The sequence below is a fragment of the Neoarius graeffei genome, chromosome 16, assembly GCF_027579695.1.
Source record: "Neoarius graeffei isolate fNeoGra1 chromosome 16, fNeoGra1.pri, whole genome shotgun sequence".
Lineage (NCBI taxonomy): Eukaryota > Metazoa > Chordata > Actinopteri > Siluriformes > Ariidae > Neoarius > Neoarius graeffei.
Window position 1 is genome coordinate 63688385 of NC_083584.1, and position 27735 is coordinate 63716119.

The following is a 27735-nucleotide window of genomic DNA, read 5'->3' on the forward strand; positions in this document are numbered from 1 at the left end:
TATAGTCTAAATGTTCTCAAATTTATTATGTTTTTCCTTATATTAGGATGGCTAGTTTTTGCAGTCTGTCTATCTATCTATCTATCTATCTATCTATCTATCTATCTATCTATCTATCTATCTATCTATCTGTCTGACTGTCAGTTTATCTATCTACCTATATATCTATCTGTTTGTCTCTGTCCATCCATTCGTCCGTCTGTCTGTCTGTCATCTGCCCGTCCATTTGTCTGTCTGTCCGTCCATCTGTCTGTCGTCTGCCTGTGCATTCTTCTGTCTTTCTGTCCATCCAGTCATCTATCTATCTATCTATCTATCTATCTATCTATCTATCTATCTATCTATCTATCTATCTATCTGTCTGTCTGACTGTCAGTTTATCTACCTATATATCTATCTGTTTGTCTGTCTGTCCATCCATTCGTCCGTCTGTCTCTCTGTCATCTGCCCATCCATTTGTCTGTCTGTCCGTCCATTCGTCCATCTGTCTGTCGTCTGCCTGTGCATTCGTGTCTTTCCGTCCATCCAGTCATCTATCTATCTATCTATCTATCTATCTATCTATCTATCTATCTATCTATCTATCTATCTATCTTTTTGTCTGTCTGTCTGTCAGTTTATCTATCTACCTATATATCTGTTTGTCTGTCTGTCCATCCATTCGTCCGTCTGTCTGTCATCTGCCTGTCCATTTGTCTGTCTGTCTGTCCGTCCATTCGTCCATCTGCCGTCTGCCTGTCCATTCATCCATCTGTCTGTCTTTCCATCTGTCCAGTCATCTATCTATCTATCTATCTATCTATCTATCTATCTATCTATCTATCTGTCTGTCTGTCTGTCTGTCTGTCTGTCTGTCTGTCTGTCTATCTATCTATCTGCCCATCCATTCGTCTGTCTGTCCATTCCTTCCTCTCTATCTATCTATCTATCTATCTATCTATCTATCTATCTATCTATCTATCTATCTGTCTGTCTGTCTGTCTGTCTGTCTATCTATCTATCTGCCCATCCATTCGTCTGTCTGTCCATTCCTTCCTCTCTATCTATCTATCTATCTATCTATCTATCTATCTATCTATCTATCTATCTATCTATCTGTCTGTCTGTCTGTCTGTCTGTCTGTCTATCTATCTATCTGCCCATCCATTCGTCTGTCTGTCCATTCCTTCCTCTCTATCTATCTATCTATCTATCTATCTATCTATCTATCTATCTATCTATCTATCTGTCTGTCTGTCTGTCTGTCTGTCTGTCTATCTATCTATCTATCTATCTATCTATCTATCTATCTATCTGTTTGTTTGTCTGTCCGTCCATTCGTCCGTCCGTCCGTCTGTCTGTCTGTCATCTGCCTGTCCATTTGTCTGTCTGTCTGTTCGTCCATCTGCCGTCTGCCTGTCCATTCGTCCGTCTGTCTGTCTTTCCATCTGTCCAGTCATCCATCCATCTATCTATCTGTCTGTCTGTCTGTCTGTCTATCTATCTATCTATCTATCTATCTATCTATCTATCTGTTTGTTTGTCTGTCCGTCCATTCGTCCGTCCGTCCGTCTGTCTGTCTGTCATCTGCCTGTCCATTTGTCTGTCTGTCTGTCTGTCCGTCCATTCGTCCATCTGCCGTCTGCCTGTCCATTCGTCCGTCTGTCTGTCTTTCCATCTGTCCAGTCATCTATCTATCTATCTATCTATCTATCTATCTATCTATCTATCTATCTATCTGTCTGTCTGCCCATCCATTCGTCTGTCTGTCCATTCCTTTCTCTCTATCTATCTATCTATCTATCTATCTATCTATCTATCTATCTGTTTGTTTGTCTGTCTGTCCGTCCATTCGTCCGTCCGTCTGTCTGTCATCTGGCCATCCATTTGTCTGTCTGTCCATCCATCTGCCATGTGCCTGTCCATTCATCCATCTGTCTGTCTTTCCATCCGTCCAGTCATCTATCTATCTATCTATCTATCTATCTATCTATCTATCTATCTATCTATCTATCTATCTATCTATCTATCTATCTATGTCTGTCTGTCTATCTATCTATCTGTTGTCTGCGCATCCATTCGTCTGTCTGTCCATTCCTCCCTCTATCTCTATCTATCTGTTTGTTTGTCTGTCTGTCCGTCCATTTGTCTGTCATCTGCCTGTCCATTTGTCTGTCTGTCCGGCCATCTGCCTGTCCATTCGTCTGTCTGTCTGTCTTTCCATCTGTCCAGTCATCCTTCTATCTATCTATCTATCTATCTATCTATCTATCTATCTATCTATCTATCTATCTATCTATCTGTCATCTGCCTGTCCATTCGTCCATCTGTCTGTCGTCTGCCTGTCCATTCGTCTGTCTGTCTGTCTTCCTGTCTGTCAGGATTAGTAACCTTACTATATATCTATCTATTATGGTTTGATGGTTGAATTGACAAACTATGATGTAGGAATGTAGACCTCTGCCTCGTGGATCGATCCAAGAACAAACAGTCACTGACCCAGACACAGCTGCGCAGAGATGTTTCTCAGTTTATTGTTGGACAAACATTAGTATATATTCACATTCAAGAGTGTGTTGTAGCTCTGTGATTGGATGATGACGGAGCTAAGTTATCTATGTATAATGTAAATAGGCGATGAAGTCTTATGAAAAGAAGAAAGACATTACTGGTCAACATAACCTTCATTAAGCAGAGAGCAGGATGTGCAAGCAAAGATAAACCTCAAGGATTTAACTCATCAAAACATGGAACAGTCAGAACAGCCTGCCCTGCCTGTTCCAGATTCAAGAACAAGTCGCAATCAGACCAGCCTGTACCAGTTCAAGCATGGCAAACATATATTTCTATCACTATCTATCTGTCTGTCTGTCTATCTGTATATCTGCTTGTCTGCCCAATCTTCTGTCTGTCTGTCCATTTCTCTCTCTCTCTCTCTCTCTCTCTCCCCACCTGTCCATGTTCTCCTTTTGAAAAGAGCGGTATTTTTGCAAATTAATGATTGTTATGATTTAGATTGAACTGTATGTATATCATAAAGTCAAATCCCTTGATACATCCTGCCTTGACTTCCTGTTTCAAGGGAATATACAAACATGTGGAATCAAATCAGCACACGCAGTCCGGTCTGACTGGAACACAGCCCATGTAGCAGATATGGCAGCCATGTTGTAGCAGCATCAGCCCTATTCTCTGTCCCTGGTTTTCATTTATCGCTTTCAGTAAAGCGAACTCAGACGCCTTAATAAACCACACAGACACACAAGAACACGCTCGGAACTGGAGCTGGTGTTAAGTGTTTAATTTGCAGAATACTGTATACACACACACACACACACACACACACACATGTCAAAGTGATAAAAAGTCTTGTTTTGTTTGGGATACACACAGCAGACGTAATGGAAGAGATGTGTGTTTATGGTGCACGTACAGTTTTCCACTTTTGTATTCATGGTTTTCTTTTATGCAAAGTGTGTGTGTGTGTGTGTGTGTGTGCTTATGAATGTGCATATGTGTGTATGTGTGTGCATGTGTGTGTTTTCATGAAATAAGGACGAAATTCTCAGCAATCTCCAGGACATACAGATTACAGAGTCCTGTTTGGTCCTCACTCAGCCGCGTCTCCAACACAACCAGCCTGTCAAAAAGCAACAAACACCTTTTTTAACAACTACACAAGACTCTAAAGTGACTATTTGCAGTGTGTGTGTGTGTACTTATTACATATTGAGGACCAGAATATGTTTTTTACCATCAAAGATAGAACATTTTTGAGAAGCGAGGACATTTTGGGTGGGCTTCACTTCTTCAAAGGGCTGTTTGAGGATTAAGACTTAGTTTTAGGGTTCAGGTTAGAATGAGGTTTAGGTTAGGTTTAGGGTAAGGGGTGGGATTAGACATTTAGTTGTGATGGTTAAGATTAGTGTAAAGGGCTAGGGAATGCCTTATGTCAGTCAATAAGTGTCCCCACAATGATAGATGTACAACCCCGATTCCAAAAAAGTTGGGACAAAGTACAAATTGTAAATAAAAACGGAATGCAATAATTTACAAATCTCAAAAACTGATGTTGTATTCACAACAGAACATAGACAACATATCAATGTCGAAAGTGAGACATTTTGAAATTTCATGCCAAATATTGGCTCATTTGAAATTTCATGACAGCAACATGTCTCAAAAAAGTTGGGACAGGGGCAATAAGAGGCTGGAAAAGTTAAAGGTACAAAAAAGGAACAGCTGGAGGACCAAATTACAACTCATTAGGTCAACTGGCAATAGGTCATTAACATGACTGAGTATAAAAAGAGCATCTTGGAGTGGCAGCGGCTCTCAGAAGTAAAGATGGGAAGAGGATCACCAATCCCCCTAATTCTGCGCCGACAAATAGTGGAGCAATATCAGAAAGGAGTTCAACAGTGTAAAATTGCAAAGAGTTTGAACATATCATCATCTATAGTGCATAACATCATCAAAAGATTCAGAGAATCTGGAAGAATCTCTGTGTGTAAGGGTCAAGGCTGGAAAACCATACTGGGTGCCCATGATCTTCGGGCCCTTAGATGGCACTGCATCACATAAAGGGTGGCTTCTGTATTGGAAATCACAAAATGGGCTCAGGAATATTTCCAGAGAACATTATCTGTGAACACAATTCACCGTGCCATCCGCCGTTGCCAGCTAAAACTCTATAGTTCAAAGAAGAAGCCGTATCTAAACATGATCCAGAAGCGCAGACGTCTTCTCTGGGCCAAGGCTCATTTAAAATGGACTGTGGCAAAGTGGAAAACTGTTCTGTGGTCAGCCGAATCAAAATTTGAAGTTCTTTATGGAAATCAGGGACGCCGTGTCATTCGGACTAAAGAGGAGAAGGACGACCCAAGTTGTTATCAGCGCTCAGTTCAGAAGCCTGCATCTCTGATGGTATGGGGTTGCATTAGTGCGTGTGGCATGGGCAGCTTACACATCTGGAAAGACACCATCAATGCTGAAAGGTATATCCAGGTTCTAGAGCAACATATGCTCCCATCCAGACGACGTCTCTTTCGGGGAAGACCTTGCATTTTCCAACATGACAATGCCAAACCACATACTGCATCAATTACAGCATCATGGCTACGTAGAAGAAGGGTCCGGGTACTGAACTGGCCAGCCTGCAGTCCAGATCTTTCACCCATAGAAAACATTTGGCGCATCATAAAATGGAAGATACGACAAAAAAGACCTAAGACAGTTGAGCAACTAGAATCCTACATTAGACAAGAATGGGTTAACATTCCTATCCCTAAACTTGAGCAACTTGTCTCCTCAGTCCCCAGACGTTTACAGACTGTTGTAAAGAGAAAAGGGGATGTCTCACAGTGGGAAACATGGCCTTGTCCCAACTTTTTTGAGATGTGTTGTTGTCATGAAATTTAAAATCACCTAATTTTTCTCTTTAAATGATACATTTTCTCAGTTTAAACATTTGATATGTCATCTATGTTCTATTCTGAATAAGATATGGAATTTTGAAACTTCCACATCATTGCATTCCATTTTTATTTATAATTTGTACTTTGTCCCAACTTTTTTGGAATCAGGGTTGTACATGTGTGTGTGTGTGTGTGTGTGTGTGTGTTTACCTGTCTGACCCAACAAGCCGGAATATTTTCCTAGGGTCACTGAACTCCTGCAGGGTTTCTGAGAAGCATTCACTTCTCCTCTGCCAACCATGTTTCCACAGAGCCAACAACGTGTCCTCAAAATACACTATACACACACACACACACACACACACCAGATAAAATGGTGAATGCTCCCAAGATACTAGCATGTCTTTTCTAACTAACTTCACTTTAGCTGCCAGTGTTCTCCACTATCGTTAATGACTCGGCGGCCCGCCGAGTCATAACGGCTAGAAGAGCTATTACCGCCGACTCATAAATGCACCGCCGGGCCTTAATTTTTGGCCGCCCAGTCAAAAAAAAAAGTTTACTTCAAAGAAAAGTAAAAAAAACACGCCAATGCAAACACCAAATACAAACACCAAAGTAATTCTCTGATCACAGATCATTGATGCGCTTTACTTTACAATAGGTTCAACATGTTTCAATGTCGTGCGGGCATATAGTCGAACGCCGACTTGCCGAATTATCTATCTTCCGTAACGTTTTTTTCCCCTTTAAGCTGGTCCCAGTGGTCACGATGATAACGACTACGTAGAGTGATGCACATTATGTAGGTCAGATCGGCTCTGCTTCATCTTCATTAAGCGTTAGCATAGGTTATCTTTCATCACTTGGCTATCATTCTCAACTCTTATGATGTCTTTGTTTGGGTGGCTGAAACGGAAAGATCCTGATTCTAAATCTTCTGGCACTAAGCCTAGTGAAGATTCTGAATTGTACCATTCACACCGAGTATCGCTTGAAAAGGTTTACATTAGTCATGGCCGCTCAAAATGTGGTCGACTTCACAAGTACCGTTATCACCCCATGACACTTATTATTTTTTGAAAAAACAATAACAACATATATTGGGAGTGTTGTCTTCTTCCCCGGGTTCTGCTTTCTTCTATCCTGAGATAATCAGAGGCCCTTAACGCTTGCTCGCTCACTTGTCACTACGCATGTGTAGTGCAGCGACAGAGGAGTGCGTGTCAGTTAAGTGACTCCGATTGCCTCAGACCTCCGAGAGGAGTACGGTGGAAAGAAAAGACACATACTGCACATCAAATGAAAGGTAATTTTGTGTAGAATTCAACTAAAAACAAAGATATTCTATTCAATAAACATTTCAGTAACGGAGTGACAAAATAAATGTAAAGTCAGCTCCCAGTGTCAGAAGATTTTGCACAAAAGCAGCTACTTGCGAAATAAATAACATGCAAATTAGATGCCAGGAAATGGCATCTGAGGGATTTCTTATTTCAACATTTTCTGGTGCGAGGGGGGACACCCCCCTCGCAAACCCCCTGGCGACGGCTGCTCAATACTACCGCCGAGCTATAACTTCAGGTAGTGGAGAACACTGAGCTGCTAAAGTAAGATAGGGGTGGGGTGAAGATGACATGACCTGACATTATCCTTACAAAAGGCTGTGTAAGGACCCTATCCAAGTTTCACAGCTGAGCTAGTTGTTTATGTCATGTTCAATGTTTAGCAATGCCTCTTGGTGCAATGCCAGTTTACTTCGTATGGAAGGAATAACACTTGGGGGCATGTTCTTACAGGACAATGGTCAACAATTCGAAATGGAGTTATTGTTCCCACCCAGAAGCTGATTATTTTCCTGTGCCTTGAAATGTTTCCCTTTGTAACGAAAACAATTTTATTGATTCAAGAATGTTATAGTTACATTTAAAGTTGTAGACCATCCTTGAAACAAGTTAGCTCCTGTTCTCACTTACGCTATAACAGCTATAAATAGTAGCCTCACTAGCCTCTCTTAATTTTTTATTTAAAAAAAAACCAGTAGCATGTCATATTACAGAGAAATCAGAAAGCGTAAACTCATCTGCCGTGAAGACAGAAAATCTAAGGTTGGCTGCTGACACTGGAGTCTCCTTCCATTAATATTACATCATCATCGACTTACAGAAAACGTAAGTATACACCATACCAACGATGATGCATATTTCTTTGTTAAATAACGTGTTTAATATGTTTGTTATGGGGTGGCACGGTGGTGTAGTGGTTAGCGCTGTCGCCTCACAGCAAGAGGGTCCGGGTTCGAGCCCCGTGGCTGGCGAGGGCCTTTCTGTGCGGAGTTTGCATGTTGTCCGTGTGGGTTTCCTCCGGGTACTCCGGTTTCCCCCACAGTCCAAAGACATGCAGGTTAGGTTAACTGGTGACTCTAAGTTGACCGTAGGTGTGAATGTGAGTGTGAATGGTTGTCTGTGTCTACGTGTCGGCCCTGTGGTGACCTGCCAACTTGTCCAGGGTGTACCCTGCCTTTCGCCCATAGTCAGCTGGGATAGGCTCCAGCTTGCCTGTGACCCTGTAGAGCAGGATAAAGCATCTACAGATAATGAGATATGTTTGTTATTAGCTGTTACTATCATAACATATTAGAACAAATGAATACATTTTAAACTTGTGATATGAGGTCAGCAAGACCGTTATGTTACTACACACTTTATTTTATAGAATGATATTAGCCCACTACCAAGCTAGCTTCCTCCAGTGAGAATTTCTCGGTATGAAACTAGCAGGCTACGTTTAGGAATGCAATATGAGGATGTAACTACTTCACGTACATCCACGTACTAGTCAGTTACATATATTGGGTATGGTGTAAGAATATAGTCCATTGTTTGCAACAAACAAAGCTACTGTTTTTATGGAGCTGTTAGTTAGCTAGTTATTACATCCACCAAGCGTGTTGGAGGAGGTTATATTTTCGCTTCCATTTGTTTGTCTGTTCCCAACATAGCTCAAAAGATAGTGAATGGATTTTGATGTAATTGGGAGGAAAGGTGGATCATGGGCCAAGGAACAACTCTTTCAATTTTGAAGCAAGTCTGGATATATATGTGGATCCAGGATCCAGATATGTACATGGATCCAGGATTTTCTGTCTTTTCCCAACGTAACTCAAAAAGTAGTGAATGGATTTGGATGAAATTTGGTGGACAGCTTTAGTATTATCCTAGGTTCGAGTGATTTGATTTGGATGTTGATAATATGTGGCTTGGTGGAGGTATGCACTCTTGAGTGCCCTTCTAGTTTATTTCCCATCCATCCATTATCTGTAGCCGCTTATCCTGTACAGGGTCGCAGGCAAGCTGGAGCCTATCCCAGCTGACTATGGGCAAGAGGCAGGGTACACCCTGGACAAGTCACCAGATCATTAGTTTATTTCTGTTTATGTTTAAATTTGCTTAAAGCTAGACGGCCTTTTGACTTCATTAAATCGGTGAAATTTAGTTCCCTCTGAAATTTGTTCATTGTGATGTATGTTTATTTCTGTAATATTTCACAAAATATCAGACCATTCTGTGGCTGGGAAGTTATTTAATTTGAGGGGATTCCCGAGCAAATTATGTGCATGAAATTGCTCGCTTCACACAGTCAAGCAGACAGAGGAAGTTCGGTGTGCACATGCGCAGGTTTACGTTCTTCTTCTTCTTTTGGGTTTTACGGCAGCTGGCATCCAGTGTTGTATTACTGCCATCTACAGGTTTACCTTTGACCATACACCGACAGTTCCATCATCTCATCTCATCTCATTATCTCTAGCCGCTTTATCCTGTTCTACAGGGTCGCAGGCAAGCTGGAGCCTATCCCAGCTGACTACGGGCAAAAGGCGGGGTACACCCTGGACAAGTCGCCAGGTCATCACAGGGCTGACACATAGACACAGACAACCATTCACACTCACATTCACACCTACGGTCAATTTAGAGTCACCAGTTAACCTAACCTGCATGTCTTTGGACTGTGGGGGAAACCAGAGCACCCGGAGGAAACCCACGCGGACAACATGCAAACTCCGCACAGAAAGGCCCTCGCCGGCCACGGGGCTCGAACCCGGACCTTCTTGCTGTGAGGCGACAGCGCTAACCACTACACCACCGTGCCGCCCAGTTCCATCATTCTGTCGCTAAATGAACAGCTGATCACACCGAGGTGCTCGCTGACCACCGATATTTATTAGTTTGGTCCTGCGTTTCCTTTCCTATGTAACATAATGTCTTTTCTTCTCACTTTCTGTTACTGTAGTCAGTCTTTCATGTTTCATTCGCACACTCACATCCTCCATTTTTCTCTCCTGTTTCAAATTTGTATCCCACAATGCCTTGTGCGAACAAGGAAAGCCCACCACGTGATGCATGACGTAGTATCTTGAATTGGGTCATGGTGAAGCAGGAAAAAAATAGTGGAGAATTTCAGGCCATGTGGCACTAAATTCATTAATTGTTCTATTAGAAAAAAAACTAATAAAATTGGAAGTCTGTGATTCGAATTCAATAGCTTTCAGTCCACTAAAGAAAACTAATTGGGTGTCAGAGAAAATTCTTTTTATGACTTACACTTGAAAAATCTGAAAGGCAGTCTACCTTTAATGTCTGTGACAGCTACACATTATAACACTACATCATTAAACAAGATGTTTCAATTAATTTCCATCTTGTATATTAGGTACAACAGCCGTGTGATACCATGTGACATTTGTGTAAGTAGCTTCCTGTATGTTGTATTGGAGATTCAAACAAGTTGAAGTTGTTAAAGGTGCCTTAGGAATAGTTTTTGCATGAGGGGCTGTACTTCCTGGATTGAGATAGCTTACCTACTGATTCTACCTCCAAATGGAAGTTGAATTCTGTCTGCAGTTTCCTGGAGCTCTTCAGTGTCCCTTCCGTGTTCACCATGAGCACTGTATCTGTGGGAAATAAGAATGGAATAATGCTTTATCCAAAACATTCACACAATTTGCGAATTTAATGAAGCATTCCTTCAGAAGGCTTGCCTTATACAGAAGATTTGACTTCCTAAAAAATCGTGGAAAGGATAATATCCAGTATATACACAGCTGTTTTTTGAACTTTTTGATTGAAAGTTTATTACAGTTTATGCACTGTTGGCAGTTAAATAAGGAGCGAAAATTCAGAAATCTTATTGTTCATCGTCCACTCTCAAATTTTAACGGGACTCTAAATAAGTGCTTTATTGAAGTGCACTTGTTTGGTGACGTTCCTGTAACATGGTAAGTTACTGTCGAGATTTGTCTTTGAGTTGATATTCAACAGTGTTTTAATTGTAACACAGATACACAAAGGTGAGTGAGGGTTTTATTTTGCATTGTTTATTGCACCTAGTTGTCACAAATATGTATGAACTTCCGACATAAGCTCAATTTAGTTCAGTGCAAAGTGCAAGACTTTAATGAGTTTCAGTATTGAGTTCAGACAGCGATCAATATGGTGGTTGCGGAATCAATGAATTCACCAAGGTTTTTTTTTTTAATTTCATGCATTTTTAGGTGGGATTTTTTAAATACTTTTTATTGACGCTGCTCATAATCTGTTTTAATAATACTAATTTTCCATGTCTAAACATGCTCCATATATAAATTAATGCACGTAGCTTAATCTCCAGCTTAAATATGGATCTATTCAACCTATGCACGCGCTAGAGAGGTGTGCCCACAGCACTGTGTCTGAAACGTGCTTTTGTTTTGATAGCTCAAGGGCTTCTCCCAAAACACTGGTTCCTCATTGGCTAGGAAAAAGAAATTTTGGTACATGTCTGGGGATACCCTAGTGCACTGTGGGATGTGTGCGTATGCAGATTTCAAACTATATATACTTCAGCTTGTTCAATACTCAAACCATACAGTTGAACCGTCAGTGAGTCTCATGAATTTTAGTATAAAAGAAACAACAAACAGGCATTCAGTCCAAAATGGCAGGCAGGATTGTAAACGGTGAACAGGCAAAAGGTCAGGCGAGACACAAACAGACATTACTAGGCAAAGACAAAAAAACAGAATCCAAAACACAGAACGAGAGTCAAGAAGCCAGGAGGACAATACAATAACAACTGCTCAGTAATGGTGATAAATGCAATACTTCGCAATGTCTAGGTGTACTGTAGGCTGCATCCTTTTATGCAGGTGCTGATTGCGCTTTAATCTGGGGCAAGTGCTTGTCATTAGAGGCGTGCACTGCTCAGTGTGCAAGTGCATGCTGATGTGACAGGTTTGGGTACTGCAAGCATTTTCTGCTGAACTTATTCAGCAGGGCGGCACGGTGGTGTAGTGGTTAGCGCTGTCGCCTCACAGCAAGAGGGTCTGGGTTCGAGCCCCGTGGCCGGCGAGGGCCTTTCTGTGCGGAGATTGCATGTTCTCCCCGTGTCCGCGTGGGTTTCCTCCGGGTGCTCTGGTTTCCCCCACAGTCCAAAGACATGCAGGTTAGGTTAACTGGTGACTCTAAATTGAGCGTAGGTGTGAATGTGAGTGTGAATGGTTGTCTGTGTCTATGTGTCAGCCCTGTGATGACCTGGCGACTTGTCCAGGGTGTACCCCGCCTTTCGCCCGTAGTCAGCTGGGATAGGCTCCAGCTTGCCTGCGACCCTGTGGAACAGGATAAAGCAGCTACAAGATAATGAGATGAGATGAGACTTATTCAGCAAATTATATGATATGTGCAAATTAGCTGGTTGAGACACTTTAAAGATGTTCAAGGCCTGCAGAAACTTCCAGGTATTATTCAAGCAATAAAATAAAAAGTAAACCTATCAATATTACCATTTAGCCTCATACACAGTATGTAAATTAGATAATGTTATGCTAATTAGCCTCATTAACCATGCACAGAAGTTCAAAAAATTTGAAATGCCTGGATTCTGCAGGGAAAAATGATGTAGCACAGAAGATTTTGTCAAATTTGGCAATTTAGTAACAAAAATACACAGTTTTATTCACAGGATTAGCACTTTTTTCTGAAAAAAAAACAACACCACCACCACCATGGTTCCTTGCTGTTGTTTTATACAGGCCCATTTCTCTGAAAAGAGCAATATCCGAGACCTAAAAATGTTCAGTAAACTGAACCACTGAACCAATTTGCATGATTTGTTTTATTAATCAGCATATTTCAAAGATTAATACTTTATCAGTTTTATATCTGTTGGTCATACTTCAAGTTTCTGTCTGAACTCCCTAGTTTCAGGATTCAGTGAGAAAACATTTTTTTTTATTCAATTCTAATTTATGGTGTACTTTTAGGATTTTCATTTGACATATGTTGTATGCTATAAGTGCCTAATTAGAGTGATTCAGATCATACTTTTTCTATTAGAATTTTTCCCCAGTTCCCCATTCTCTTACTTTCTTAGATTTAACTTGAAACCATATTTTGGATTTTTTTCCCCCCAATTTTTCCCCAATTCCCACCAGACAAGTTTCCTTTATCACATGATAGCTACTAACCAGGGAGGGCAAGGATCATCACATGCTTCCTCCGAGGCTGAGCTGACCACATCTTTTTCAAATACAACGTTTGGGGGCGGCGTAACGCACTCAGAGGAAAGTGCTATCTGCCCACTTCTGTATACATGAGCTCACAGACACTAATTGACAGGAGAGACAGAGAGGATTCCATCCCTTCAAATTTTGGCACAGGCCAATTTTGTACTCTTAGGGTCCCAGCCATAGATGGCTTATCACAAGATCGTGATCTCTGGATGACCGGATGAACACTTTTCTGTTGCACCACTTGGGAGCCCATATCATGAACTTTAACCAAAATGTTAAAACATCTGCAAAAAACTTTTGACTGGCAGTGCATATAATTTAATGCTCAAATATCTGAAGAAATTTCACCCTTCCTTACACACCCTAAATAGATTAAAAAGCTCACTTACTCTCAATAAGAACAAGGAGTGTTTCTGGGTCCAACTGAATCACCTGAACTCTCTCCATACTTCGGTTCTCTAACACACACACACACACACACACACACACACACACACACACACACACACACACACACACAGGGGTTATGTAGTTAATCCGAATATCATCCTGATACTGAACGCACATTAAATGAGCAGGTATAAACAGGAACAGTGAGAGAGGCTAGTGAAGGAATACCTGCTATAATGCATCTGCAAACAGGAACTAATGGGCCTCATGAATGTTACACGACTTTAAACATTACTATAAATGCATAAAAATTATGCCATGTTAAAGTATGAATTATTATGATTGTTTACCGATGCCAGTGCTGGTGAACCAGGATGTGTTGGAGTTGAGGTTGATGATCTCCAGGTGAACAGGCTGTGCAGAGTTCGCTCCTCGGCCGATCCCGATACATACCAGTGGGTATTCCTGATCAGGAATGATCAACATTTCAAACACGCGCAGGGGGGATGGCAGCGGGAAGTCAAAGTCCTGCAGCATACAGTTAATAAGCTTCACTGATTAACAGCCTACATAAATTAAAAACTACATTCATGAAAAAAATAAAGTTTTACCAATAATACTGTTGAACACATGAATCGTTGTTCCAGTATGTTACTGTTTCTACAGTAACAACTTACATATGGACTTATATACCAGGTGCATATATAATCTAACGAAGAACGTACAGTATATTCATTAATATGGTACATTTTCTGTATGTAGACATTTATTAGCATTGATCGAAAGAGTCTCTACTGTCAGTGCTTTGTAACAGTCAGATGTGCAAATATAACTATATGACTCTTTATAGCTGTTATAATGTAAGTGATAACAGGAAATACTAGTTTCAGGGATGTTCCATAATACTAATTAGTATAAATACACAGGTGATTATAGGAAATTGCGCATGCTGATTGGCCGAGAAATCCGGCCTATTTCTCAATAATCACCTCGAGCAACTCAGCAAAATGGCGGCCAATCACTTTGTCACCATGAGTGAGGAAGAATTACAAATGATGAAAAGAAAATGCTGTTCCTAAAAGTACTAAAGATGCTATGAAGTTTGGTCTAAAACTATTCAAAGGTAAGGTGGAGTTGTGATTTATTTTATCAATTTCAAAACAAAGTATTTCATGTGACTCTGCGTAAATAAGTGAAACAAGTCTGCACCATGCCGTTATTACATTTGCATCCCGCTTTTGAAGTTTGAAATAAATAATTTTTTAATATGATTTTTTTTTAAATGATCACCTGTGTATTTATACTAAAACAATTATCTGCCTCAGGCTCAGTGAATATTGGTGAATAATAACCTCGACTTTGTCTCTGGTATTATTCACCAATATTCACTTCACCTGCTGTGAATAATTGTTAAGTGTAACTTAAAATAGTGTGATGCATAGTTCTTTCATAAAATTTTGGAAATGCAACAGTTGGCATGAGATAATTAAATGCAGTTCTATTAGCTAGCTAAAAATTTTAGCTAACGAGGCATGAATTGGAAACAAGTGGACAAATTTTTGAAAATCGTCAAGAATTAAAAAAATGAAAATGCACTTTCTTTACATTTTAACCTAGTATTAACTAGCCTCATTTTCAGCTAGCGAGAAAATGATAAGCTATTAAATTGCGGCATTCCAGTTTATTCTGAAATTGTGGATAATTTCTAGCTAGAAGTGTGAATCTGAAAATTGATGAAAGTTTGTAGATATTGTATAATGTAGTGAAATGTTTTTACTTAGAAGGTATTTGATTTGGAATTTACTCAACACAGATATCTGCTCACTACCTCTCTGTGTAATTAGCTTGTAAATGACCAAACATGCTAGAACAGATCACTAACTAGTATTGTATAAGGCAATTGTCAAGAACCAAATTAAAGAAGAACAAAAATACACTTTCAGAGTGACAAAACTGTCTTGGAAAGTACTTTGGGGGGGGGGAATAATACAATAGAAGAAAAATGGCATTTTGGACGCCAATCTGATATGTATTGACTTGCAAGAACAGGTGTATTGTAAAGGAGTTAGAGGTGGTATATAATAATGTGTGTTGGGGAAAGTAAACAATAAAACGTGCAGACTACATTGTTAAAACTTGCCAACCTTTATGAGCATGAACTTCTGCATGGGCTCGTACCACTGTAGCAGAACCACTCTGGACTCCAAAGCACCACACAAGAACACACACCCTCGCTGAACATTATGGACTAAAGAAAGAAAATAGTAATAAATCATTTCAATTTTGTAATAAGATGGTATGTAGCTGCAGTATTTCCAAACACAAACATAGTGTTAATTCACTAAACACTGCACGAAATGATATCAAGTAAAAAATATCTCATGTAGCCAAAAGCATCTACAGTAATATCGCTCATTATGAGATTACTGTATGACAAAAATAAGATTATTTAATGTAATTTGAGACATGACTAAATAGGCAACTTTATCTGCCAGTAAAATTAGAAAAAAATTAAGATTCAAATAAATTAAATGTCGAGAATAAATTATCGTCTTTTTTCTTGTTTTACTGTCACCTCATGATTAAAAAATATGACATAAAATGCAGATATTTTTGTTTTTAATTTTTTTGCTGTGTATATGAAAAAACATGCCCATTTTAAATTAGTGGGATTTGAAGTAAAGTGGTTTAGAGTAACACTTCTAAAACCGTTTTGAATGTTAAACATTTTCTGTTTTAAGGTTTTGTTTGTTTGTTTGTTTGTTTGTTTGTTTGTTTGTTTGTTTGTTTGAGAAATTCAATGTTTGAGAAATTCTATGCACAGTTAGCCTACTGTTAGCAATTCATGTTGACTTAATAGGTATATGGGTCTGTCTCAGAAACTGGGTACTGTGGGGGTAGCCCACTAAATATACTCAGTCAATAAACTATATGGTTTTGAATGGTAATGTTGGCTTTAATTTGAAATAAAATGATGAAAGAAATAATACAGATAAAACAAATCTTTGATGTGAATACTCTATTCAGAATTTGGCAAAAATTCTGCAAATTTGTGGGAAAATGGTGGCTTGATCTGGGACATGATAAATGGTTGACTACATCGCATTCCCTTAAAAAGGTTTTAGTCCACTGAAAAGTCTACAGTTATCACTAATTGTATTTTAAATTGTAACTTTATACACCTAAGGATCGGTGCGCTCACAGAATAATCATAACCGTAATAAAACATCATGCAAATGTATTTCATCACCGTCGTAACTCCATTTTCCGCAAACCCGAAACCAATACGATCGTGTGTTTTGATCTAAATGGAAAGCCTCAGGGTCAAGGTCACTACCTCACCAAAAGTAGTAACTTAAAATCACTACGCCATATAAAAATTTAGTTATAAATCTGCGATTTTGTTTTTTAAAACGAAAGCTGAAAGTTAGGTATAGAATATGTTTCTTACAGAATATGTTACGATGGTAGCTGGTCTTGTATGAATTTCTGAGCTATAAAATGAGTTGTGGTCTATTTTTTACTGTAGCATGTTATTTGTGTGCAGGGAAGGACACACATTAACAATTTGCATGTGTAGAATGGAATTTTCCACTCCAACAGTTACAAGTTGATCGTGCTTCCATTTGCGGGCTTTCTGTTACGCGAGTGATCTGTTCGGATGTTATCACTGAAAAGGTGAGTTTTGACAGTTTTATTTTGTTTTAGTCTTGCAGTATAAGGCAATAGAATGTTTCTTTTTCATCTTATTTTCATATTTTGTAGTGTTTGCGTATTTTTGGCCAATATTTTGCAACCATGGTCAATTTAGATCAAACTTTTGATAGAATCTATGGCCAGTCATTTTGCCCCACAGTGGAGGCCAGATAAAGCAAGATACTAGCTTTATTCTTATTAAACATGACAAAAGAAACATTGAGTGTTAGGTAAATGCAAAAAAAAAAAAAAGTAAAATTAGAAAATTTAATTTTTGACCATAATGTCCCAAATGAGAGACCAGTTTCTGAGACGGACCCATATACATTCACCAGCTGCTTTATTAGGAACCTGCATCCACCTGGTGTTTGGTGCAGTTCTCTAATCAGCCGATCCCTTGACAGCAGCACAATGCATCAAATCATGCAGATACAAATCAAGAGCTTCAGTTCATGTTCACTTCAAACATCAGAATGGGAAAAATTGTGACCTCAAAGTGTGACTTTCTTTCACTGTGGCATGGGTGTTGGTTTGAGCCAGATGGACTGGTTTGAGTATTTCCGAAACTGCTGATCTCCTGGCGTTTTCACACATAGCAGTCTCAATAGTTTACACAGAATGGTGCGAAAAACAAAAAATCATTGAGTTGAGTGAGCGACAGTTCTGTGGGTGGAAACAAACACCTTGTTGATAAAAGAGGTCAGAGGAAAATGGCCAGATTGGTTCGAGCTTTTTTGTCAGGAAGGATATAGTAACTCATATAATCACTTTTTACAACCGTGGTGAGCAGAAAAGCATCTCAGCATGCAACAGCAGAAGAACACATTGGGTTCCACTCCTGCAGCCAAGAACAGGGATCTTAGAATCAACAACAAGTTCCTATTAAAGTGGCCAGTGAGTGTACATGTGTTTGTTGGAATGATATGGATTTGAGTTTTATGTGGTAATTTAATTAGTTTCTGGGGTTCCTTGCAGGGTTGGTTTAAATTTGTAGAGTAATGTTTAGTGTGACTATCATTTTTAATTTGCAAGGTTTAGAATCGTGTTTCTACAATTGGCCAGATTTAGAGCTGAGGGTTGTAGCTTGTAAGTTCACTGTAGTGTGGGTTTGAGTGAATTTTGTGTTGAATTGTGTAGAATTTTGAGCAATGTGAATTTTAGATTGTGATTGTGGGATTTTGAGTAACAGATCAAAGTTTGCAGGATTTATAATAACGCGGCTTTGAGTTTGTGAAATGTAAAGTAATGTGGATTTCATTCTGAATGATTTAAATGTAGATGTACATAAGCTAATGTGATTTAAAGTAATGCAAATTTGAGTTTGTGCGATGTGGATCTGTAAGTAAATTCGAGACAGTTTGCGAAATGTTTTTACACAAATTATTTCAACTGCTTTTTTTTTTTTTTTGACTGTGGAATTGAGATTGTGATAATTTGCATGAAGTCGATTGTAATTTCAGCCAAATCATTCAAAGGTTGCGGTACTTCCTGCTTCCCTTACCCACTGAGCATGCTCGGCATCCCTTGGTGTCCGGGATCTTTGTGGTGATGGCAAACTTCCTGTTATAACAAGAAGATTAAACAAAGAAGCTGTGTTAGTTTGGGTCTAACTGTGTGTATTTGTGCATATAGAGGCATATGTGTGGTTATGCGTAGGTGTGTGTTACTGTTTGTGAATGTGTGTGTTTGCTAATTTGCACTTGCAAGAAGGAATCATGGCATCATGTAGGTCACATCAAGGCTGGGGTTTTGGTTACAGCACAGCCAATTCGGTGTGGCTTCCACTTTTGTGAGTTATGCAGAATAATAGCAATACTGCTAGTGCATTGTGCACACAGCAGAATTCTGAATCAGGTTTATAATGAGTTGCGGAAAAACAGACTTAATATTGGCTGTAGTTTTACTCTGTGTGTGTGTTCAACTAAATCAATGATGTTACTACTATACTTCCATTGTTGCACATCAAGGTCAATTTCAGGAGTTCACACTTATGGGAAAATCTGAGATCAACTGTATGAGTGTGTGGCTGTGCATGTGCGTGTGTGCGGTCACCTGGGTATCAATCTGTGTGTTGGGAGTGCCACACGATGTTCTTTTCTAGCTTGCTCGTACAATTCCTTGAGAGAATGGGAATGTAGCTGGGAGGACTTTCCTGACACATGCGCACGCACACACACACACACACACACACACACACACACACACACACACACACACACACACACAGTCAGTTAGCATAGCTGCTAACTGTGCGTCATGCTAAATCATCAAAGTTGTGACACACAGGAACGACGTCAAACACATTCCTAATATTCCACTTTTTATAGCTTGGACAAGTTGAACTAATTGTTCATTTGCTGATTATCATCATTTACGTGATGTTCGGCTAAATGACGTTTCAGAATACTAAGTTACACTGCCTTGCATAAGTATTCACCCCTGTGCACTTTTCCACATCATATAGTGTTACAACCTGGAACTAAAAATGGACTTAATTGCGATTAGATGTCATGAATCTACTCAAATTACCCTGTAATATTGAATTCTAGTACTCTAGCACAACCAGAAGTGACACAATTAGTTAAATGGCATTCATACTGTATGTGTGCACTTAGTGTGTTATATACTTGCATATATCAACAAGTATCAATCAGGGTTTGGTTATAAAATTATTCCATACATGTTCAAGGGAACAAATACTTTTGCAAGACATTAATTATGCTAGTTAAAGTCCAGTGTGGAGATTAAATTCAATTAATGATCTGAAGGTCACCAGAGGAGGAAATTCATTCAAGGGTTAATTCGTTCATACATTATGCTGAGGCTCAGGGACGGCTGGAGGGAGCGCACTTGCTTTGTGGACATTCCATAACAACGTAACTGTAAATGGATAATGAGTATAGAGTCTTTTTTTTAAATAAATAAATAAATTATTGTTGGGGTTGGCCAATTTACTGTGGTATGACAGGAATAAAACCCTACCCTGCATCACACTAGTTAATTTATGATTATTCTATTCTTAAATTATTACATACATTTTGATTGTATATTGAAGGTATTTTCCACTCTGTATCACTGTCGGGATTTGGTATGGTTCCTGGTGGTTTTTATGTCTTACCTGATATGGACATTAAGACGTTGCTGATGGTGTACACCCATATGCACTTCCCGGGAAAAAGCTTCAGTGTTGACAAAAAGATAGAAGTGGAGAGATGATTAGTTAGTGAAATTACCTTAAAGTCGTTGATCCTCATTTCTGGCCTAAAATGGCCGCCACTACAGCTGTCTTCGGCTATACAATTAATTTTTTTTAACTAGAAAACAATATCAGTTGCAAGTCAAACAAATTAGCAAGCTGAATTTTCAGCACAGTTAGCACGAGTTTAAGTCAATGTTATTAGCTCTGGACATTAGTTTTAGTGCTACAGCGAGAGAAGTACATTTTAGATACGGAACATACTAGGGATGAGGGATTACATTTGGTGCAAGTTGGAAATTCAAGTACAAAGTGTGGTTTAATTTTAATTCATGCTATTTTAAAATCCTGACTGTGTGTTTGTGGCTCACCAGCTCAAGCGTGGCCTCCGCGCTGTTCAGATTTAATGTGAAGATCCCTTCATCGGCACCTAGGATCAAGTGGTGGTCTAGAGAGAGACAGAGAGAGAGCTGTGTGTTAAATGCTAGTTCATGTCTACTATAGTTTACATTCTCCATACTAGAAGATTAGCCATTTTAAGAAACTGCTAGAACAAAAAATCTATAGTGACAAGGAGTGTTATTGCTTTAGAACTGTGTGCATTACCCATAAAACACTTTGTGTGTATTGTAAAGGGCTGCAATAACAGAACTGCTTTGAATATGTACATAACAGAGTTCGTAAGTAGTGAATAGAAAGTCATTTAGGATTGACTGCGTTTGCTGGTGGGGCTTAATAGTAATTAGTATAAATGCAGAGGTGATTATAGAAAATTACACACACTGATTGGTTGAGAAATTTGGACTATTTCTCAATAATCACCTCGAGTGACTCGGCAAAATGGTTGCCAAATGCTTCGTCACTGTAAATGAGGAAGAATTGCAAATTATGAAAGAAAATGCTGTTCCTAAAAGCGCTAAAGATGCTATGAAGTTTGGTCTAAAACTATTCAAAGGTAAGGTGGAATTATGATTTATTTTATCGAATTCAAAATAAAGTATTTTATGTGAGTCAGCATAGATAAGTGACACAAGTCTGCACCATGCCGTTATTACATTTGCATGCCGCTTTTGAGTGGGGTGGCACGGTCGCCTCACAGCAAGAAGGTTCCGGGTTCGATCCTAGCGGCCGGCAAGGGCCTTTCTGTGTGGAATTTGCATGTTCTCCCCGTGTCTGCATGGGTTTCCTCTGGGTGCTCCAGTTTCCCCCACAGTCCAAAGACATGCAGTTAGGTTGACGTGGGGTGGCCTTGGGCTGAGGCGCCCTTGAGCAAGATACCTGACCCCTGACTGCTCCCTGGGCACTCTGGTGTGGCTGCCCACTGCTCTGGGTGTGTGTGTGTGTTCACTGCTTCACATGGGTTAAATGCAGAGGATGAATTTCACTGTGCTTGAAGTGTGCATGTGACGAATAAAGGTTTCTTCTTCTTGAAGTTTGAAATAAATTAGTTTTAAAATACAATTTTTTAAAAAATAATCACCTGTGTATTATACTAAAACAATTATCCGAATAATCGTTAAATAATACTATTAAGTATTATTTATTAATTAATTAAACATATTATTGTGTTTTCTGGTGGGGTGTCATCGTAAAATCATCAGTGACAGGGTGCTGTGGTTAAGCAGTTACCGTAACCACCCCGAAGTTGATTATTTTCCAATACAGTGTTTTATTTCTTAAAGAAGGATACATCATACTTTTTTATCCATTTGCAGCTACATTTAATCTTGTGGAACATCTGCAAAACAAATTTCTGTTCTTGCTTCATTTTTTTTTTATAGTTGCTGTAACAAGCCAGGCAAGACAACAAGTTGAGCATGATGCCAGCAGCAGTCAACCTTGCTGTGACCTTGACCCTGGTTGTCAGACTGCAGGCACTCACAGATGTATGTGCAAGGGGAGAGCGGGGCTGCAAACAGGAAGCATAGCCAAATCAAAAAGCAAACTCGAAGTCAGAAAGCAGGCAGGGGTCGGTTGATCGGCAAACAGAATAGTAGAGAGCAAACTAGAGAGTGAAACAGGTAAACGTAGCAAAGGTCCAAGAAACTAGAGGTAGGCAGGCAAGAAAGGCTCGGTATGACTGGGGAAACACAGAACGATACTTTGCACTGAAGGTGTGTGAGAGAGAGGCATTGCTGATTAACCATTAATGACTGTCAGGTGAACTTAATAGGAAGGAGACAGGGGGCGCTGTGAACTTTGGGCATTGTAGTCTTGGGAAGCCATGTTTGTAGTTCAGTTAGAGCTTTGACTCACAATGCCATTACTGACAGACCCCCCCACCCCACCCCCACTCCACCGAGGAGCGCCTTCTGGGAGCTATACTCTTCTTGGGACGTCCTCTCCCCCTTGGTGCAGGTTTGTCAAGGTGCTGGGTGTGAAATTCCTGTGTCAACAGGGGGTCCAGAATGTCTTTGGCTTCCACCCAGCTACGTTCCTCTGGTCCATAGCCTTCCCACTCTACCAGGTATGTCCTCTTCTCCTTTTAGAATCAAGGATTCTGTTTACCTGGTAGATGGGTTCTCGCTCAAGACTCAGAGGCTGTTGTTCCTGGACAAGAGCATTCTCAGCAAGTGGACCTTGAATAGCAGGTTTCAGACATGACACATGGAATGTAAGAGCTATGCCACTGTGTGGTGGGAGCTCTAGTCTGTAGGAGACCTCGTTGATGCAACATAGCATTTTGTATGGGCCAATATAGCATGCCTGTAGTTTCTTGCATGAATTGGGTTCCTTGAGGTCACGTGTGGAGACCCATACTCTGTCGCCTGGTGAAAATTCCGGATTGTTACCTTGGTGTTTGTCGGCGTACTCCTTGTACTTGGCATTCACCACCTCAATATGCTGGTGAACCTCCTCCCATACTGCTTGGCTTCTGGTGAACCAATCCTCCACCGCTTGTACCTGTGCTGGTGAGTCATCCCACGGGAACATGGGTGGTTGGTAGCCAAGTATGCACTGGAAAGGTGTTAACTGTGTAGCTGAGTGCTTGAGTGAGTTTTGTACATACTCGGCCCACGGGATTAAGCGAGACCAGTCCCCCGGTTCCTCATGCAGAAGATTCTTAAAAAACAACCAATCTCCTGGTTGGCTTGTTCCACCTGGCCGTTGGACTGTGTATGGTATCCAGACATGAGACTTACTGAGACTCCAAGACGTTCCATGAAACAAGTCCATAGCCATGATATGAACTGGGGACCACAGTCAGTGACCATATCCTCAGGGATACCAAAGTATCTGAATACATACTGAAATAGCAGTTCTGCTGTCTGAAAAGCAGTAGGGATGCCCGGTAAGGGAATAAGTCTCAGCGCCTTTGAAAATCGGTCCACAGTAACCATGATGGTTGTATTACCCTGAAATGGTGGTAGGTCAGTGATAAAGTCAATGGCCAGGTGGGACCATGGTCTCTGAGTTACAGGGAGGGGACACAGCTTACCAGAGGGATGGGTTCATGGAACCTTTGTCTGGGTGCATTCAGAGCAGGAGGTGATGAAGTGGTTGATTTCAGTCCACATCTTCTCCCACCAGTACTTACTCCTTAGCATTTGGTAAGTTCTTTGACTATTAGGGTGACCTGTGGCAGAAGATGCATGTGCCCATGTGATGAGTTTACTTCGAAGGGGCTTGGGGACGTATAGCAGGTCAGGAGGACAGTCCTCTGGGCGCCTTCAAGGTTGGGAGGCTCTTATCTCTTTATCCAAGTCCCAGGTGATCATCTGAATGAAGCATTCTGGTGCAAGAACAGGATGAGGTGCCGGGCTGAAGGTTCAGGACAGAGCATCTGCCTTAGTGTTCTTTGACTCAGGATGAAAGGAGATTGGTGAAATTGAATCTTGTGAAGAAGAGGGCCCATCAGGCTTGATGTGGGTTCAATCTCTTTTCCTTTTTGAGATATTCTAAGTTCTTATGGTCAGTTAGTATCATGAAGGGGTGTGTAGCTCCCTCTAACCAGTGCCTCCATTCCTCGAGGGCAAGCTTGATGGCTAGTAGCTCACGATTCCTGACATCATAGTTCCTCTCAGCTGACGAGAGCTTTTTTGAAAAGAAAGCCACGGGGGAAGCTTGGGTTTCTCACTGAAGCACTGGGATAGTACTCCTCCCACTCCAGTCTCTAAGGCAACCACCTCGACTGTGAATGGCTTGGTTGGGTCAGAATGTTGCACGATTGGAGCTGAGGTGAATGCAGTCTTGAGGCAGCAGAAGGCTTCCTCAGCTGCAGGGTTCCAGTGAAGATGTTTGGGTCCCTTCTTCAGCAAGTTGGTTAAAGGAACCATAAAGGAAAGGTTAAAGGAACTCTGATAAAGTGTCAGTAGAAGTTAGCAAAACCTAGAAAACGTTGAGGCTCCTTCACAAACATGGGTGTTGGCCAAGACGTGATGACAGACACCTTGGAGGAATCCATGCTGACTCCTTCTGCACTGATGATGTACCCCAGGAACAAAATCTGATGCAAATGGAATTCACATTTCTCAGCTTTAATGTAGAGGTGATTACTGAGTAGACACTTAAGAACTGGCCTGACGTGTTTCAGGTGACTTGCTTCATCAGGAGAGTATATCAGGATGTTGTTGATGTATGTGGTTACAAACCTCCCCAGCATGTCCCATAGCATGTTGTTTATTAGGCATTGGAAGATGTTTGGCGCTGAAGAAAGGCCATATGGCATGACCCAGTACTCAAAATGGCTGGCAGTGGTGCTGAAAGCAGTCTTCCATTCGTCCCCCTCTCGGATTCTGATTAGGTTGTACGCACTGCGCAGGTCAAGTTTAGAAAAGTTTCTTGGAGAACGTAGTTGCTCTAATGCAGAGGGAACCAGTGGAAGAGGATATGGGTACTTTACAGATATTTGGTTTAGCCCTCTGAGGTCTATGCAAGGTTGAAGGCCTCCTCTCTTCTTCTCCACAAAGAAGAATCCTGCAGAGGCAGGTGACTTGGAGGAACGAATGTAACCCTGTTTGAGTGCTTCCTGGATGTACTCCTCCATGGCAGCTTGTTCCTTCTGGGAAAGAGGGTAGATGCGGCTGTGTGGAGGTGAAGTACCTGGGAGGAGATTGATGGTGCAATCATAAGGGCAGTGTGGTGGTAGGCCACAAGCCTTACCCTTACTAAAAACCTCCTTCAGGTCAGAATAACATTCAGGTACATTATCCAATTAATCTGGTTGAGAACTTTCGACAGAAGTAGATGAAATACAGAGCTGTGGACGTAACAAACAGTTCTGAAAGCATGTGGGGGACCACTGGAGGATTTCCTTGTTCTGCCAAGATATCAGTGGGTCATGGAGCCATGGGTAACCTAGGATGATGATGTGGTTAACTGTAGAAGTCACAAAGAGTGAAATTAGTTCTGAATGGAGAGCTCCTTCTTGAATACGAACGGGAGTGGTTCTAGTAGTGACAAAATCATCTCCTATTGGTCCTCTGTCAATGGTCCTGATGCTAAGTGGACTCTGCAGAGGGGTTGTGGGCAGATTGAACTCCTGGACGATTGAACTGTCGAAGTACCCCTCCACCCCTGAGTCAACAAAAGCAGATAACATGTGGGTCGAGGCTGGCAGTTTCAATAACACAGGTACTTTAAACAATTGTGAGTTAAAGTGTCTCACCGGACTCACCGAGTCAGAAGCAGGCTTAGAGGTGTTGTTGCAAGTTGGACAGATTGGACACTGTGTGATATGATGGTTTTAACTTCCACAGTAGAAACATAGCCCCTCGTGTCACCTTCTTTCTCGTTCAGAGTGTTTCAGTCTAGTTTGCGAAACCTCCATGGGTGTGGACATATCAGCTGACGGAGCTGGTCTGGTGTCCTCCTTGAGAGAGGGTCGGCTGGAAAGTAGATGATCCAGTCGAATAGCGAGATCTATGAGGGAGTCCAACATGAGATGTTCATCTCTACAAGCCAGTTCACTCAATATTTTGGGATGAAGACCTTGATGAAACACTGCCTTCAGAGCTGGCTCATTCCATCCACTAGTGGGTGCAAGAGTTCTGAAGTCCAGAACATACTTGGCTACTCCTCTTGCACCTTGGGTGATAGTGAGTAGACTTTCACCAACTTCTATCCCTTCAGGTTTGTGATCGAACACTCATTTGAATTGTTCTAGAAAACGCTTATATGAGGTTGTATGTTCCTGTCCACTCTTCCATACCATGCTAACCCACTGTAGCACCTTACCAGTGAGGAACAAGAGAAACTTTGCGATCTTATGTTCGTCTGAGAGATTTGGCATGGTAGTGAAGTACATGGAGCAGTGAAGCAGAAATTCCTTACAGTTAAGGGCATCACTGGCATAGTTCTTGGGAGTTGGGAGACACTAAACGGGATTTGAAGAGGCATCTGAGCATGTTAGGAGGGCCTGTGGCATCACAGCTGCTAACTGTGCCATCCTGGTTTTGAGGTCGGCAAGCATCTGCTGATGTTCTCCTAAGAGGCGTCCCTGAGCATTTAAAGCTGTTTGCTTCGCCTCTTCCATTACAACCATTTTCAGGCAAAGTATCCTGTGAGACTGCAGGCACTCATGGATGTACAGTGGATATAAAAAGTGTACACACCCCGTTAAAACGATAGGTTTTTCTGATGTAAAAAAAATGAGACCATGATAAATAATTTCAAAACTTTTCCCACCTTTAATGTGCCCTATAACCTGTACAATTCAACTGAAAAACAAACAAATCTGTTAGTGGGAAAAACATAAAAACTAAAAAATGTACAGTAAGCTGGTTGCATAAGTGTGCACACCCTTAAACTAATACTTTGTTGAAGCACCTTTTGATTTAATTACAGCATTCAGTCTTTTTGGGTTCACACCTGCCATCAATTAAAATGACTCTGATTAACCCCAAATAAAGTTCAGACATTTACTCAGTTGCATCCTTCAACAAAAGCCATGGTTAGCAGAGAGCTTACAAAGCATCAAAGGGGTCTTACTGTTGAAAGGTATCAGTCAGGAGAAGGGTACAAAAACATTTCCATGGCATTAGATATACCATGGAGCACAGTGAAGATAGTCATCAAGAAGTGGAGAAAATATGGGACAACAGTAACATTACCAAGAACTGGACGTCTCTCCAAAGTTGATGAAAAGACAAGATGAAAACTGGTCAGGGAGGCTGCCAAGAGGCCTACAGCAACACTGAAGGAGCTGCAGGAATTTCTGGCAAGTACTGGTTGCGTACTACATGTGACAGCAATCTCCCGTATTCTCCATATGTCTGGACTATGAAGTAGAGTCAAAGAAAAACATCCAGGTCTGGCTAAATTTTGAAAAAAAAAAACAATAAATCTCCCAAAAGCATGTGGGAAAATGTGTTTTGGTCTGATGAAACCAAAGTTGAACTTTTTGGCCACAATTCCAAAAGGTATGTTTGGTGCAAAAACAACACTGCACATCACCAAAAGAATGCCATACCCACGGTGAAGCATGGTGGTGGCAGCATCATGTTTTGGGGTTGTTTTTCTTCAGCTGGAACAGGGGCTTTAGTCAAGGTGGAGGAAATTATGAACAGTTC

The 27735-nt window shown here is 40.8% G+C and overlaps 1 protein-coding gene across 1 annotated transcript in view; it reads right to left on the reverse strand.

Moving 5' to 3' along the window:
• Nucleotides 1-3265: 3265 nt before the first annotated feature.
• The window catches only part of LOC132900964 (mitogen-activated protein kinase kinase kinase kinase 5-like), an 80128-nt gene continuing 55658 nt past the window's right edge, over nucleotides 3266-27735 (reverse strand). Inside the window, exons 23-32 of the mRNA XM_060943369.1 lie at nucleotides 20596-20672; nucleotides 20147-20207; nucleotides 19081-19180; nucleotides 18530-18588; nucleotides 15477-15580; nucleotides 13683-13860; nucleotides 13332-13400; nucleotides 10255-10347; nucleotides 5607-5733; nucleotides 3266-3619 (exon numbers count right to left, since the gene is read on the reverse strand). Coding sequence (XP_060799352.1) covers nucleotides 3523-3619; nucleotides 5607-5733; nucleotides 10255-10347; nucleotides 13332-13400; nucleotides 13683-13860; nucleotides 15477-15580; nucleotides 18530-18588; nucleotides 19081-19180; nucleotides 20147-20207; nucleotides 20596-20672 — 965 coding nt within the window. The 3' untranslated portion in view covers nucleotides 3266-3522. The remainder of the gene's footprint in view (nucleotides 3620-5606; nucleotides 5734-10254; nucleotides 10348-13331; nucleotides 13401-13682; nucleotides 13861-15476; nucleotides 15581-18529; nucleotides 18589-19080; nucleotides 19181-20146; nucleotides 20208-20595; nucleotides 20673-27735) is intronic.